Raw genomic sequence first — 16,663 nt, 5'->3', positions numbered from 1 at the left:
CATAAAGGATTCTGCTGTAAAGGAGATGCATGTCTGGCCCAGATTAAGGGGTTGTATTTGTGGTTGTGGGGAGGGCAAAGTAGTTTGGGGAGTATGGATTTAACTTTACTTCATTTTGCCCACCCACTTTCTGCCTAAGTGCTGAAGGTGGCAAACAGTTGGAAATGATAGCTTAGTGGCCCTCAGGACTTTCTCCAGACCATGTTACTCAGTGGTCCTTCTCCATACCCTCAACTGCTATTGCCTGGCTAAAACATGTCATTGAATTATTATAATGCTGCTTGTTTGCCTGAATGGAGAGGTGTGCATGTGTGGTGGAGATACAGGGTGGAACTCAACATTGACCAATGTTGAATGTTCTACCTGCACAAGCACATCAGCTTGCCAGATGGCACAATCGTCCCTCCTATGTGTGCTGTTCTGGGGGTTTTCCCAACCATCCCCAGAACCAATTTTGCAGGGTGCCAACGGAGGAGAGGAAGGAAGCTCCATTGTGCAAGGATTTGTTAGGTGAATCATGCACACAGAAACCTCTGGCTTTTGTATGGGTGGAATGTAACCTATTGTACAAGTCACATCCATTGCTCTGCCCACTTTTGCCCCTGTCTCCACCTACTTTTGCCTTGGGCCCTGCCCACCCCTAGAGCCAGTGTGGTATAGTGGTTAAGAGCAGTGGACTCGTAATCTGGTGAACCGGGTTCGATTCCCCACTCCTCCACATGCAGCTGCTGGGTGACCTTGGGCCAGTCACACTTCTCTGAAGTCTCTCAGCCTCACTCACCTCACAGTTTGTTGTGGGGGAGGGAAAGGAAAGGAGATTGTTAGCCGCTTTGAGACTCCTTTGGGTAGTGATAAAGCGGGATATCAAATCCAAACTCCTCCTCTTCTAGCATGCGGCCCCTGAAGGATGCCAATGATTGAGTGCAGCCCCTTGAGATGAAAAGTGTTCCCTTGTTATATGATGAAGATAATGAACTGGATGGGATATTCCCTGCAAAAGACAATACTGCTTCACTTCTGGGAAGACCCAGAGCGTAGTTGAGTCTAACCAGGCTGATGAAGGGGTGGGCCCTCACTGTTTCACCTCTCTGCTGCAGTCAGATGAAATGGACAATGGGTGCAGTTTTGTAAGGGGAGGAGGACCCATAGATTGTGAGTCTGGGCCTGGCAGATGGTGAAAGCCTTGATGTCTCACCTCTCCCTATTAGGCTGCCACTTGGAAGAGCACTGGACAAAGAGAGTAGGAGCAGATGTCTACTTTGTTTATTTGTTTCAGCATTTCCTGGTTCTTCAGCTAATGTTAAGTGCATGAGCCCAGCACATGAAGCCATGTGTAAACACAACATTGTCATCATTCTGAAACCAAGGGATTAAGACGGGCTAAAAAGCTACAGCTGTTGCTCTCTCATAATGACCAATCACAAATTTTATTTCTGCCAAACTGGCTAAAAATTAAAAATAATCCAGTTTCCATTTTGTTGCAACTCCAGTCTTCTCTGGAATAGGGCTTGCCAACTCTACCACAATTGCTAGTGAGGGATCAGTTGTGGATGTACATCCAGTTCTCGCTTACAGCCTCTTAATTTGGACTAAAGCCCTGGAAAAATGTGTGTTTTAGCCATGTGACTGAGCCAGCCAGGAAACTTCTCTGTTAAAAAAAAATGGCATGAAACCACAACAAACTAAAATAGTAGTAAAAATAGCTTATAAAATCACTAAAGTGCCAATATATATATATTTTAAAAGGTTAAATACCTGCTGTGAATTGCAGCTGTTCTGTTTGGCAGAAACACCAGAAATCAAGTTACTTGATTCATATGACCACTGCTGCTTCCTATTTATGTGGTCTTCATAGAATTAATCCAGTTTATTATACACAGTGAGAAACAAACAAATTTGGAGACAAGACAAATTTCAACAGAGTTCATTTGCTATAGCAAAACACAAAAGAGGCAAGCCGTGTGGCACTTTAAAGACTTACATTTTATTATGTTTTTGTAGCCCAGAACCCACTGTCCCTATCCAGTATAATTTAAGCTTTACATTAAAATGACACAGGATGATGAGAACTGAAGTCCAGCAACATCTTCAGTGCCACAGGTTGGGTAAAACAACTGGTTAGGCAAAACAACTCAGGAGAACATTTCTGTAATTTGAGCCCCCCCCCCCCCCATGGCAGGGCTCAAGTGAAGTACAAAGGACAAGAGCTTAAGTCATGAGTCCCACGAGGGACACAAATGTCTCCCTCTCCCAGGGTTTCAGGTTTTACAACAATCTAGCATCAAACGAGCCATTTGCGCTGCACAGTTTGTAACTCCAACCATATCTGCAACAAGATTTCCCTTTTTTCCACAACCACGAGACCAGCATCAAGTCTTTTTTTATTCTTTTTTCAAAAAAAAAAAAAGATTTTCTTGGTTTACAAAAGTACATGCCTTCTCTCTCTTTTTTTTTTGCGTAATAAAGGTTTATTTTTATTTTGATTCTCAAACGGCGGCGGCAGCATAGTTGTCAACTTTCAGATTTGAAAATAAGGGATCAGCAGCATAGCTGTCAACTTTCGGAGTTGAAAATAAGGGATCAGCAGCCTCACCTGTCCCGGGGACAGTCTCTGGGATATCTAACAATCTGGGATAGCAGCGGGAAACGGCGCTGAAATAAGGGGATTCCCGCAAAAAAAAGGGAAGGTTGACAGCTATGGGCGGCAGCAGCGGCAGCAGCAGCAACAGCAGCAGCCGTTCTCAGACAGTCCAGCGCCGAACTACATTTCCCATCATGCTCCATTTCCTCCCGCCCTCTTCCGGTCTCTGCTTTGCCCGGAGCGCGGCTACGCCGGAAGCCGTGAGCAGAGCCTGCGCAGCGCTTTCTTCACAACATCGTTCTGCGGAGGGCGGCGGGAGCGTGTGCCTCAGGGGGTCCCTCAACTGCTTGGCGGCCATGGCGCTGAACAGGAACCATTCCGAGGGGGGCGGCGTCATTGTCAATAACAGCGAAAGGTGAGCGGGTGCGGCGGCTGTGTGGACGGCACTTGGCCGCTTCTGTTCCCTTACTGCGTTGTCTGTGTATATATATATGTGTGTGTACAGTGGTACCTCGGGTTACATACTCTTCAGGTTACATACGCTTCAGGTTACAGACTCCGCTAACCCAGAAATATTACCTCGGGTTAAGAACTTTGCTTCAAGATGAGAACAGAAATCGTGCTCCGGCGGCGCGGCAGCAGCAGGAGGCCCCATTAGCTAAAGTGGTGCTTCAGGTTAAGAACAGTTTCAGGTTAAGAACGGACCTCCGGAACGAATTAAGTACTTAACCTGAGGTACCACTGTGTGTGTATATATATATATATATATATATATATATATATATATATGCCGTGTATAGCGCTGCGTCTGATGGGGGTCGCCCCACCCAGGGGCGGGGCAGCAAATGTTTACCTTCCCATTTCGCTCGGCCCGTCCGTCTTTTCTTACTTTCTCTGGAAATATTAAAACCCTGAATCCTGTTGGGGGATTCGGGCAACGGCACCTTTACTGCTGCTCTCTGGATTAAAGGAAGAAGTTTGCAACTGTTTCCCCAACCCTTTGGACGAGTGGGGTGGGGGGAGGACTAATACAAAAACTAGGGCAGCGAGGGGTCCTTGGGAAGCTCGCTAACCCGATGTGTTTTGTCTCTGCTCCAAAGCATACCTGCTAGTTGAAGGTCTGCTACAGTGCCTGAGTACTGAGCTTCCACCCTTGACACAAATCTATAAATCAATGGAGTCTAGGGTGGTGTTTTGAAAGCATTTTTGCTCCCAGTGATTTGTGGTGACTCTTTCTGTAAGCTGGGGTAGGGGAACCTCTAGAAATTCTGTTGGACTTCAACTTCCATTTTCCCAGACTGCTGGGAGTTAGGAGTCTTGTCAACGTTTGGAGGGCCGTAGCATCCTCATCCTTGCTGTCAATTAACCATGCGTTTCCTCTTGTCTATTTTGAACACGCCACAATTTAATCTCGCTGTCCTGAGCATTTTGAAGGAAGGAGAGACAACACTTTCCCCCCTCTATTTTCACAAGTTCATTAATGTTCCTTCCGAGGTTTCGCAGTTGAGGGTTTGCAGTTGTTTCTCTCTAAGATTCAGGTTCCCTTCTAATTGGGATTGATTGCTAAACCACTCTGAGAATTGTAGCTGTGTGAGAGGAATAAAGGTCTCCTAACAACTTTCAGCAGCTTAACAAATTACAGTTCCCAGGATTTTTTGGAGGAAGTCAGGACTTTTTAAAGTGATGTAGTGCTTTAAATGCATAGTGCAAATGGGACCAATGAGTAGTTGGTATCCACAGCCAGGTAGTAGATCCAGGATGCTGGAGGGCAGGAACACAAGAATATGCAGTTTCATAATATTTGGTTGTTTAGAAAGTTGACATTACCTGTGAGTTCATGGGCATCTGGCAGAAGGAGCTACCCTCTACCACTCTCACGTTTTTTGTTCTGCCCTTTTGTAATTAAGTGTCTTGGTTACTCCTCATATCGGATTTCACAACTTTGTCATGTCTGTAGATAAGATTTCACAGCCTTTGCTCATCTTCTCCAGACGTGGAAGTAATTAATGCTGAGCTCTAATCTTCCACAGTAGGAAATTAAATTCCAAGGTTGCTGTTGCCTCTTGCTAGTACCAGTTTATGTAATGGGAATACTGCAGAAGGAGCTATCACATTTGGTGCTTCATACACTTCTGCTGTAGGAATGAATCTATTCTTTACAAACCCTGAGGTTTAAATTATTAAGTCATAGTATAAAGGGATTACATCTACAAGTGAAACTAGCAACTGGAAGGCTTACAGATGCCATCTTTGTACTGTACAGTATTGCAAATACATTTTCAAGGAGGTGTTTTCCCCTATCCTCTCCTCACTATTATTTTCCTTTCACCTCCTGCTGCTCCCTGTATTTGTAGCAAAATGCTGTGGGGCAGCAACTGCTTGGCACAGCACAAATATGGATGAAAAGCAGCACTGCACCCTGGAGATGGCAGCACACACACATGGGTATATCAACAATTTCCTCTGTGTATGTTTTTCTTCCTGAAACAGTTGGCAGAGTTTGTTGCAGGGTATATAAATGTGCTGCAGATGGTGGTGGCCAAAGACAATGGAGGGATGGAACAGGAGCATATTTGGAAGAGCAGAAATGAGATGGTGAAAATTCACCTGCATAGAGCCCTATTATATGATTTATTAACTGAACATTGCAGAGCAGTTTATACACCATCATCAGTTTCACAGGTTCCTACAATGTTAGACAATGCCAATGACAGTACCTCCCCTCTTTCAAACTATATAGTCACAGTGTTTCCTAACAGTCATGTAGATGAGTAGGGGTCCGGTGGGACTTGAAGTGATCTTTGTGTTCATATTGCATAAACTGGTTACAGTGGTACCTCGGGTTAAGTACTTAATTCGTTCTGGAGGTCTATTCTTAACCTGAAACTGTTCTTAACCTGAAGCACCACTTTAGCTAATGGGGCCTCCTGCTGCTGCCGTGCCGCTGGAGCACAATTTCTATTCTCATCCTGAAGCAAAGTTTTTAACCCGAGGGGTTAACTACTTCTGGGTTAGCGGAGTCTGTAACCTGAAGCGTATGTAACCTGAAGCATATGTAACCCGAGGTACCACTGTACACTGAAATGGCTCATAAAATCACCACCACCACAAAAAGCCATGTGGAATTCCCACACTGTATGTAGGCCCTTCTTGATAAGATATTGCCTGTTGGGACATGTAAAATATGGAGTGAACAAAAGTTGCCATTGCAAGTTGAATAGTTCTGGCAGTGTCATGGCCCTGTTCAGGAGTTCAGCCTGATCGCCGGAGAGCTAAATTTGTATAGAATAATGGATGTGTGCTGACTCTGCCTCCCACATTCTCTGCATGCCAGGTGCACCCCCCCCCCAACTTTTTAGTGTAAAGGTTTGAAGTGGGCATTTGTTTGTTCAGCTGACTGCAGTTAGAAGCCTCTGTGAGATCAGGAATCCTGACTGTACAGGATTCCTGATTGTGTGGAAGCTCTTAACCACATTCACCTGAACATGGTTAGATGCCCCCTTCATATGATTATTTTTGGGGTGGAAGGGGGTACATCCAATGTGCTGAGTACATTGGCTGTGGGGCCAGTACATTTACCAATGAGGGCTCCTGTGCACATTTAGCCCTCCTGTGTTCAATCTGAACAGCTGAATATGAGTCAAAGATACCAGCTTTGCTGTTGCTATGCCTCTTGTGCTAATTAAATTTTGTGTCAGTTTTGTGTTCACTCTCCTATTTCTTTTTGTTCAACCCAACAGACAATCAGCATGTTTGTACATGTGTTTAGTAACATGGACACATTGCATATGGGTTTCACTTGGTGAATGAGGCTCGGTGATGATCTGAAATTTGTCAAACCCCACGTTATCTAACCTATAGAGAAATCATTACTAAAGAGTGAATCCGTGTACCAAACACCTCTTTTTGTGTGTGTATAGCATCTTGATGACCTACGATCACATTGAAATGACATTCCATGATATGGAACACATGCCAGATGCATTCAAAGGGACCAAGAAAGGCAGTGTCTTCATGACCCCATATCGAGTAAGTTGGCAAACATGTATTTGGTATGTAAAATTCTAATATGAAGAGTGAAGAATATAGAAACAGACCACATGATTCTTCAGTGCTTGTTTTCCTCTGAAGCTCCATGATAAATTGACGTTTTGAATCCCAGCTAGCTATCTGAAATATCTTTACTTGTGAAGCCAAGCATATTGATGCAAAGAAGTAGGAGGGTTGGATGGAGAGGAGGAGATATAATGGATATGATGATGGTAATAAATTCAATTTCTTATTTGCCCTTTTCCACATGGTCCCAGGGTGGGGAGGGTGAGTGGCTCCTGTTACTTGGAAGTACCGTGAGAGGTGGATTTTTCCAGGGCTACGCATGTTCACGTAATGAATCCATTAACCTTCGGGAGGGGGGGTGCTATGAAAGTTTCTGGAAAGAGGTGAGCAACAATGGCAGCTTATGTGTGTTTCTGAAATGCATTGCTGCATCAGTAGTATCAGTTGAATGAATGGCTTGGCTATTGTTCTAATGAATACATGACCTGTGAAAGTCTTCATTTTGAAAGCCCACTTTAGTTTTTCAGATTTTAGCTTCTAACAGTAAGATGGCTTTTTATTCTGATGCTAAATGTACCTTTTAAAGGAGATGTATTCTTTTTGCCTGCAGGTTATCTTTGTGTCTAAAGGAAAAGATGCAATGCAGTCTTTCATGATGCCCTTTTATTTGATGAAAGAATGTGAGATTAAACAACCAGTTTTTGGAGCAAATTACATCAAGGGGGAAGTGAAAGCAGAGGCAGGAGGTGGGTATCATACCAAAGCCATTGTGTTTGGTGATGCATTCAGTTTCTGACTTGAATTAGAAAGTGAAGAACTAGCAAAGAATTTGGATTCTTATGGACCACATGACAGCTTTATTACCAGCAACAAACTTCTCTGAAGAGCGTAAGAATTGCAGTGCTGGATCTGATGAAACAGCATTTATTCCAGCATTCATCTCCACCACTGGCCTGTCAGATGCTCCAGAATCTGATGATTCTGCACCAGTTTAAACATGGTGGTTTATATTTTTAGCTATGGATTTTTCTAAATCTGTTTTAAAAACTTTGTGCGCTTGGGGAGCCACTACAGTATCTTCTGCTAGTAAAATCCTTAAGAGTAGTCATGCTTTGTGTCAAAAGATACTGAATATGCATGCATCCTGAACCTTCTGTTAGCCCAGTGCGTTTTATTGGAGGACCCCAAGTTGCAGTATTAAGAGAGTGGATAATTGTATGGGAGCACCCCCTCCCTTTGGCCTTCAGAACTTCCTGTAAAGAATTCACTGAACCCACACATTTCTTCCTGTCCTGTTCTCGTCATTCTTTATCCTAGTCCTTGCCAAAAATATTAGTTCTATGAAAAAACAAATATTGCATTTCTAGAAGTACATGCCGTTTGACCAAACTGTGGGAGGCAGTGGAAGGCAGAAATGCCTGGCGTGCTCTGGTCCATGGGGCCATGAAGAGTCGGACACGACTAAACAACAACAACAACAGAAGTACATGCCAGAACTGCAGTATTGATTATTTTAATCTGTCCAGTTAGGTCTTTAGAGAGAGTTGGGATTACATTTGCAGAAATGGTTTCTAACTTTACTTGCAAGCAGTTGAGCTCAACTAGGTATGTCGGAAAAGTTCAAAATTCAGTGTGTCAAAACTCTTTTTTTGGTAACAAAACTAAGGAAAATTTTGTCCCATTCCTTCTCTACCTTTGTACTTCTAATGAAGCAGGATGTCACAGGAAAAAATGAGCTCATGCTCCACTTTGCAGATAATAAAACTAAATAAATCAGCCAAATTATTTTATCTATTTAGCATCCTTAAATGGCTCACAATGAACAGCAGTCCAGGTCCCAGAGGATTTAAGAAAGGCAATTGAGCTATAACTTTATCTTGGCTGTAGCCTTATCTCTTTTGTCTGTGTAACTCTATTTCTTCATTTCAAACCTCAAACTTAATTCACTAAAAAGCACTTGAGCAGCATTTGCTTCTGTACAGCATGAGAGAGGCTTTTGCAAAAAGTTAGATTAGCAATCTTCCATCCCACTCTGACTTCTGTCATTCTTACAATGTATTAAAAGGCGGCAATTCTAAAGACACTTCCCCAGAACTGTTCCCTTTTATGAATATATTGCCTCCACACATACTTGTGTCTCAAGTTTAATAGACACTTAGTCACATGTAGTGTATTGTCAGCAGTGGCCTGGATGATATACTCTGTTTCTAAAATGGGAAGTTCTCTTATCATTAATTTTATTTCTTTAAACAAAGGGATCTTTTGTGAGCCTTATGATATACTTCCCATTTAATTTCTCGTCAAATGATTATAATTCCAGACTGATCTGTGGCTAGCTAGTGAGGGGAGTTGTCTTTTTAGCAAATTGAATTTGCCCTTGCTGACTCAGAATAAATCTAATCTTGTTGATATTTAAGGTTGGCAGACAGAATTTTGTTGTCCTTTGTTGTCCTTTTACCGCATTCTAAGGGATGTGTTTCAAATTCATGTACCTTTCAGTCTTTTGACTCCACTCAGCTTGCAACCGTCTTAAGGACCTAAGATAAGATAAAAGCCAAGTTACGTTTTGCATCCAGAAAATTGCAACTCTACTTTTATGATAAATTACATAAATCAGAGATGGGTGGTTTTTGTTTTTAAACCATTTTTAATACCAGCAAATTTCCAGCTTGATAAAAACAAATATTACAAGCCATTCTTTTCATATACAAAAGAATATCAACTCTTCACATCAGAGAAGTGCATTACTTAGTCTCAAGGCAAATTAAAGAGAAACAAATCTTCATGTTTGGATACTGAATAACACTTGCTTTATAGAACAGCCTGATAACAGATACTCCCATTCCATTCTTACATTTATTTTCCCTTTTCCCTAGGAGGTTGGGAAGGATCCACAACTTTCAAAATGACGTTCTCCGCAGGAGGTGCCATTGAATTTGGACAACGTATGCTGCAAGTAGCATCTCAAGGTACTCACTGGTTTTTGGTAAAAGAAGCCAGTTCCGCTAAATATAGTCTGAATATATTTTGCTGAAAAGAAGGAGTGTGCGTGTGTGTGTGTGTGTGTGTGTGTGTGTGTTGGAGAGAAAGGCAGAGAGAGAAAAATTAAAATATAGCTGAGTGATTTAAGTTATTTGAGAAATTCTAAGGGTTTGGGGTAAAATTGAACTTTGACAGTACTTTGATTGAATAGCTTGCTTTGAAAGCTTCTCCTACTAGGAGAGAAAATAACAGCTATTGTAGCTACAGAATCAGTAAAGTGAAAGCCATAGTGAAATAGAGGACGAGATGGTTGGATAGTGTTCTCGAAGCTACCAACATGAGTTTGACCAAACTGCGCGAGGCAGTGGAAGACAGGAGTGCCTGGTGTGCTCTGGTCCATGGGGTCACGAAGAGTCAGACACGACTAAACAACAACAACAAAGTTGCAGCTTTTCGTTGACCCTATTTGCAAAAAACAAAGCCACTCTTGGTATTCAGCATCTCAGAGACACTCTATTATGTGTGGCACTAGGCAGGCACAATAGATGCTTTCACACCTGACCTAGCCCTTCAAACAGGATTTCTCTCCTCCACCCTAGCTCATTGCCATTATGACCTGTTGTTCCTTATACACGCTGATTATCAAAGGACAGTCCAAAGTCCTTCCAACTCCCTAATATGCATTGCTGCCTTTTTCCTCAACATCTTTTTTAGTCAGCCGCTCCTGCTGCTTCCCAATTCTTCAAAATGGCTGATAGTTATGGGAGCTGGGTCTCCTTCCTTGGCTTATTTGCTCAGTAAAGCATTTCTTCTTGTCATCTTTCCCTCCATCCCCACCTGAGGGGTGCATGAACACTAGGCATCAGGCCAGACAATTTACATTGCTGAATATTTCCTCTTTTCCTACTGCACCAGACTCCTCATGCCAACTAAGATCTTTGTACAGCGCGTGCTCCGAACTCATTAAGATTTCATGGTGGTGTTGTAAGATATGGCAAGCCGTTTAATTTATTCCTCTCACCCACTGCAGATTTTTTGACATTATAATAGCGAGTTTCAAATTTGTTGAAGTTGGTGCCCTATAGTGTTTTTGAAACGGACACTGATCATAATTTCCTTTCCTTTGTTTTGCAGCCTCAAGGGGTGAGGTCCCCAATGGAGCCTATGGTTATTCATACATGCCGAATGGGGGCTATACCTTCCCACCACTTGCTGCCAATGGGATATACCCTACTCCCTCGGGGTATCCATATCCACCACCACCTCCGGGTGAGTATTGAAAGTGGGAGAGGGAAAATCTAGTTAAATTATAATTATTTTTTAAAAATTGAAAATGAGAGAAAAGAATAGAGCTCATTTGCTTTGTCTTGATTTCTGGCTACTCCCTTGTTAAATGTGGGCCACTTTTGTTTTGCTTGAAAGCACTTAACTTTTAGTAACTACAGAGTTCCCACAGAAAACTCAGCCTATTCCTAGTACTTTCCATAATGATAAGTGTCTTCAGATGCCATGAGGTAGTTATCATGGCATAAGGTAGTCATCATGCTGTGAAGTAACTTTGAACTTGGCATTTTATCGGCCATAATTTGCCAGGCACAATACAGAAAAATGGTTTGCTGGTGACAGGGTTGAATCTGACATGCTCTTCCTCTAAGATTCCCTGTTTTTAATAATATAGACATTGTTTTAAGATATATTGTATCAGCCAGAAGGTATATGGTTTAGTGATGCATTACAAAACTCTCTCTGCAAACACTTTATTCTTCCTTGGAGCAGAATTGTATCCTGGTCCCCCAATGGATGAAGCCATGGGATACATGCAGCTTCCTCCCCCTCCCTATCCAGGGCCCATGGAACCGCCTGTCAGTGGTCCAGACCTTCCTTCGACTCCAGCAGGTAAGAGAGGTGCCAGGATGGCTGCATCACATATCCTCTGAACAGTGACATATCTGTAAAGGGGCTTCAAGCCTGGATTCAGCAGGATTCACTAGTCTTTAAAGCAGCCTGAATAATGTTTATTTAGCGTCTCCTTGCAAACTTCCTAAAGGGGAGGGGGGTTGTGTTTTGGAGAGCAAAACTTTAAAGGGCATCTTTCTAAAAATGGTACAGTTGAGGTTTCATGTTAAACATCATGTTCTAACTCCAGAGCTAGCACAATCTGTTTACAAAGAAATGATTGTTTCCTCGCTGCCAACTTTGCAAATGCAATTAATGCAATAAGGGAAAATAGAGATTTTCTTCTACATTTTGGGTCATCAGGAAAGGGATAAAAACACAGCAGCTGCTCCATCAGACAAGCCAGGCAAGGGTTGAACTTGGTTTACCATAGCAACGACATAGAATAACATGGCTATAATAACAGCACTAGCTTTGCTTATTTGGTGTCACTGTGTAATACAGATTAAACAAGAACTAGACACACAGAGAGAAGGTTTTGTAGGAATTTTTGAGGGCTGAAATAGATGCAGATCTGTGTCACCACTGAAGAGTTGCAAAATGGCAGAGAGCGCTTAGTTTACAGTGACAGGTGGGAGGCAGTTACTTAAACCTTTTCTTTCCCACTGTGTTCATCCCTGTAATCCCCCTTTCTCCCTCCTCCTCCACCAACACTTCCATCTCCTGACAAATGCTTCAGAATCCAGGCTGGGAAACAAGGTTGTTGGGGGAAGAATCTAGCACTGCACCTCTGGCCTGCCGCTCCTCTACTTCAAATTGCACCCTCCTGCCGCTTTGCAGCTGTTTGGCAATGATTCAACTTTCCAAACTGGAATCTGTCACAGATTTCTCGTTTGGCTCTTAGGACAGAACTGCTGTTATACAATCACAGATCTTTCAGCAGATTCCTACAGTGGGTCTGAGTTTGATGCTTGGCAATCGGTAATTTACAAAAAAAAGCAGTTTACAAAAAGAACCAAACAATAAGATGATAAGTTAGAGCAGTTAAAAACAAATATTTAAAACATCAACAAATAAAAACCAATGAATGGCAAACTAAAAACAGATTAAACAAGCACCAGCATTCAATATAGATGTCTACGCTTATCTAAACAAAAAATGTATTTATCAGGCACTGAAAAGAGGAAGTGAAGGTGCCTGACTGATGTCAGTAGGCAGGGAGCCTTACCTGAGATGCTGCAATTGCAGATGCTGATCCTACCTAACCATGATGATTTTCTTCCAGCTGAAGCCAAGGCTGCAGAAGCTGCTGCAAGTGCTTATTACAACCCAGGCAACCCACACAACGTCTACATGCCAATGGTAAGCTTTGCACCTTGCCCTGCATGTCATTGCAGTCTTAGAAAGGAAGGGAAGACTGGGCACATAGTATTCCATCTTGCTCTCGTCATCTCTTCCAGCCATATTGTACTGTTGGTAAATAAGACAAATTAATGTGGGTGCAGAAGTCAAAGAGCAGGAGAGGGCAAGGGATGCATTGAGGATTTTGTGAAATAGATTCTGGTGGCAAAAAAAGAGCAGGACTTGTTTCCCACCGTAGGGCAGCCTTCTCTGATGTGGTTCCCTCCAGCAGTTTTGGACGGCAACTCGCATCACCCTTGACCAATAACTATTAATCCTGGCTGGGGCTGATACAGTAGTCCAGCACCACCTGGAAGGTGCTAGGTTGGCAAAGGTTCTTTAGTTCAATGCAAGAAATGTCCGTTCAAGAAGATGTTTCATATATTCTCATAACTCGTTAATCACTTGAATAGTACTCTTCATGCAGTCTTCATAGCATTCCTTAGTGAATTTATTGTAGAGCAGAGGTTGTTTTGGAGTTCGCAAGCTTAACAATATTTATTTACCTCAGGGTTGGGAAACTTCGGGGGGGGGGGCATGTGCCAGTGGTGAATGGAGCTACAGCCAAAAGCGAGTACCAGGGGAGAGACAGATGCTGTTGCCAGAGGGCTTACAGGGGCTCCCTGCTCTTCCTCCTTTTGTGCAGTCTATTTCAGCTCCACCCCCTGCATCCTAATAAAATTTGGCCACATACAGCCCTCAGACCACAGGCTCACCAACCTTGATTTACATGTTTGAGTGCTCTGAAGTAGTAAATTGGATTGCTCCTTCGCGGTTGGCATTGTTTATGAGGTAATGAACTGAAGTTAATTCACACAATCTCTCTCCCTCTCTCTCATTTTAGGACCAGCCTCCTCCTCCTCCTTACTTTCCTCCAGAAGACAAGAAAACCCAGTAAACAGCCACCATACACTGCTTCATTTTTGGCATTTGGCTAAATGTTGATTAGGGATATGACAATGGTAAGGACCATTTAACCTCCCTCTTGTACACGTAACTCCCACAAACAGCAGTGGTAGATACGTGCGGCATTAGAAAAGAGATCCAACATTTTCCTGGATTGTCATATATAGAACTAAAAATATATTGTTTTCTTCTGTATGGTTCTTTCTCCATGTTGATGATATAATGGAGAAAGAGTTTTGTTCTTCCTCTCCCATCCCATCTTTCAACTGTCCTGGAGAATGTTCCTTCCTGAACAAAGACCACTTAAACCGAAAACTTAACCAACAGCTATTGAATTAGATAGGTGTTGACACTCTGACTGTGTTGACCAGCTCTTTCGTGGTGACACTTCGGAAGAAAATCAACTTTGTGATCTACTAGACAATCCTTAGTTGCATGACACCCCGCTCTGTTGCGACCAAGGAAGTGCACTGATCTCTTGACAAGATCATCTGGTTCTATTTGGACACTGGACTCTTCTGCCATTTCTTCCGCAAGATGCATGTATGGTGGAATATACACATCGTCTTTTAATTTTGAACATTCCTGTTGAGTCACTTATGCATCTTGGTCCTTTTCTTTCATACAACAACAACAAAACATTGGCTGCAAAGTTCTGGCAGTAAAACATCATACCTCTATGGTAAACTTGGTAATTTATTTGACCATGCGGTTTGATCAGTAAACTAAACACTAATTCCATCTTAGCAGCTGAAAGCATTTCTAGGGAAGAAGATGGCTTGTATTTTGATCTATTTATTTAATTAGTTTTGTTTGATTTTATTTATTTGTTTTTTATCCCTAGCATTCTGAGCATGTCATAATCTGAGGCAAAGCATTTCCCCTTTGATTGCTTATGCTCAAAAGCCATTAATTCAACTCAGAGAGGCAGAGAAAGATCACCTTCTGGACTGGGGATAACTTAGATGATGTCTAAACTGACAGATGGGGAAATAAGAAAAGCCTCTTGGAGTTTTCTGCATCTTCGGTTTCCTTTCTGAGGCAGAATATTAGCAATTGGTCTTGAATAGCAGTAGCCCTTTGATGCACGGAGCATAGCAGACTCCCAAAGATCTCAGAAACCCATTTACGGGAATATTTGGAATTTGGTATATACTGACAGAGCTGTATGACCCAGCATGCATGTGTTACCAGAAATCTGTTTCATTAGCATCACTTGTGACTTACACCAGAATAAAATCAGAATCTGATTTGAACAAAAATCTTCCCTCTTTCCCTGTAAACTGTGACGCAGAGGAAGTGCTTCAAATGATGGCTCTCTCAAATGCTAACTAACTGAGCCCATGCAGAAAACCTGGGGCATCTGTTCACAATTGCTTTGATCCTGGGTATCCGGCAGTGTTTGAGACCACCCTAGTTTTATCCAGCTTTGTGCACATTGTGACACTGTTCCACTTAGCAAAGGATGCCAACTGCTTTCTGTTGTCGTTGCTGCAGAGATGTCCCAAGGAAAAACACAGGTAGTATCTGTGGCCAAAATTATGGCAAAGTAGGATGGCTTAACTGCATGCCTCTGCAGTGCTTGATTTGTGCTCCCCTGACTTAGCTGTCTGTTTCGTTTTGAATAACATTCCTGACCTTGTGATTTATGCCAGGGGGTGGAAGTGCAAACTTGTTTAGTCTTTAAAATGTCCCTATTTGCATTTATTGCAGTTACCGCACTATGCTGCAAAATTGAGTGACAGCCAAGTGGATGAGAATCTTGAGTTTCTGCAGGAATCAAATTTAGTTTGTGTGCTTTTTTGAATAGTGGGAAAGGTGTTTCCTGCAGGAGCTCAAAAAACACCCTGTACTAATGAAGCTTGCTGAGATACCAGATAGACAAAAGTCCATTTCTGGAGTCCTTAGTTTGAATTTTCAAATGCTTTCTAGCTGACAAGTGATGTTAATGCGTGTGCACGCCCCCTTCCCATCTAATGCACTGACTTTTTTCTAGAATTGCTATTTAAACTGCAGTGATGTAAAGAAATGATTATTTAAAGAATTGTATTTTGGGGAAGTTCTATCGATACCTTATGGATGTGAAGTGGGTCTTCTGAATGCAAGGCTGACTTTTGATTTGCTCAAGACTGTGAAGTAAAGATAACTTACAACAACTCTCTGTGGCTCATTGTGACTGCATATTTGGGTGGGCAGCTGTTTTGCTGTGGTGAAATCGCCTTCACAGGCTTTCAGATGGAAGAGTCATTTTACAAATAAAGCCCGGGTTGCTTGTGCAGGGTGATTCTCTTTCTGTGTCTTCCACTGATTTTTGTCACAACTGAAAACGGAGTTAGTTAATTCCATCAGACCTTGTTTAAATAAATTGCATGGTTTTAGATATTCTTGCAGAAGCCAGCTAAAAAAGAATTTGCATAAATGTATTCACAACTCAAGTGGAACACAATAAAGTGTATCATTTTTTCTGGATTTGCTTAACTATTTCACTGGGTGTCTTTTAACTTGGACTGTCAACAAACCTTCTACCATAGAGATATCGAGCACTCCCAAGTTAATTCCCCTGTCAAAGTCTCTCAGCACACAGAGTGCTCTTCTCCCTGAACACTCCTGTTCTGAATCAGATGGTTCTTGTGCCCTTATGTGTGTTTACTTCACTCCTCCACCAGAAGATTGATGCAAGCCACAACAGAGGTTCAAAGGAACAGATGAGGTGAGGAGGAGAGGAAAGGCAGAAGAGGGAGTGGTGGATCAAAATGGACCCTGAAGTTGCCACCTTCCTCTCTCCAAACCTTTCTGTGAAACGCTTTATTACATTTGTAACCTGCCGTTCATACGAGATGT

The 16,663-nt window shown here is 42.4% G+C and overlaps 1 protein-coding gene across 1 annotated transcript; it reads left to right on the top strand.

Annotated features, from left to right (window-relative positions):
* Positions 1–2,836: 2,836 nt before the first annotated feature.
* WBP2 (WW domain binding protein 2) lies at positions 2,837–16,291 on the top strand. Its single transcript, XM_081899903.1, has 8 exons — positions 2,837–2,996; positions 6,502–6,610; positions 7,248–7,383; positions 9,514–9,606; positions 10,754–10,888; positions 11,396–11,515; positions 12,801–12,877; positions 13,761–16,291. The coding sequence occupies exons 1-8, from the start codon at positions 2,938–2,940 to the stop codon at positions 13,812–13,814; spliced, it is 783 nt and encodes a 260-aa protein (XP_081756029.1). The 5' UTR covers positions 2,837–2,937; the 3' UTR covers positions 13,815–16,291.
* Positions 16,292–16,663: the final 372 nt, after the last annotated feature.

This window comes from Podarcis melisellensis (genome assembly GCF_964234715.1).
Source record: "Podarcis melisellensis genome assembly, chromosome: 2".
Classification (NCBI taxonomy): Eukaryota; Metazoa; Chordata; class Lepidosauria; order Squamata; family Lacertidae; genus Podarcis; species Podarcis melisellensis.
This window is presented reverse-complemented; position numbering and strand designations above follow the sequence as displayed.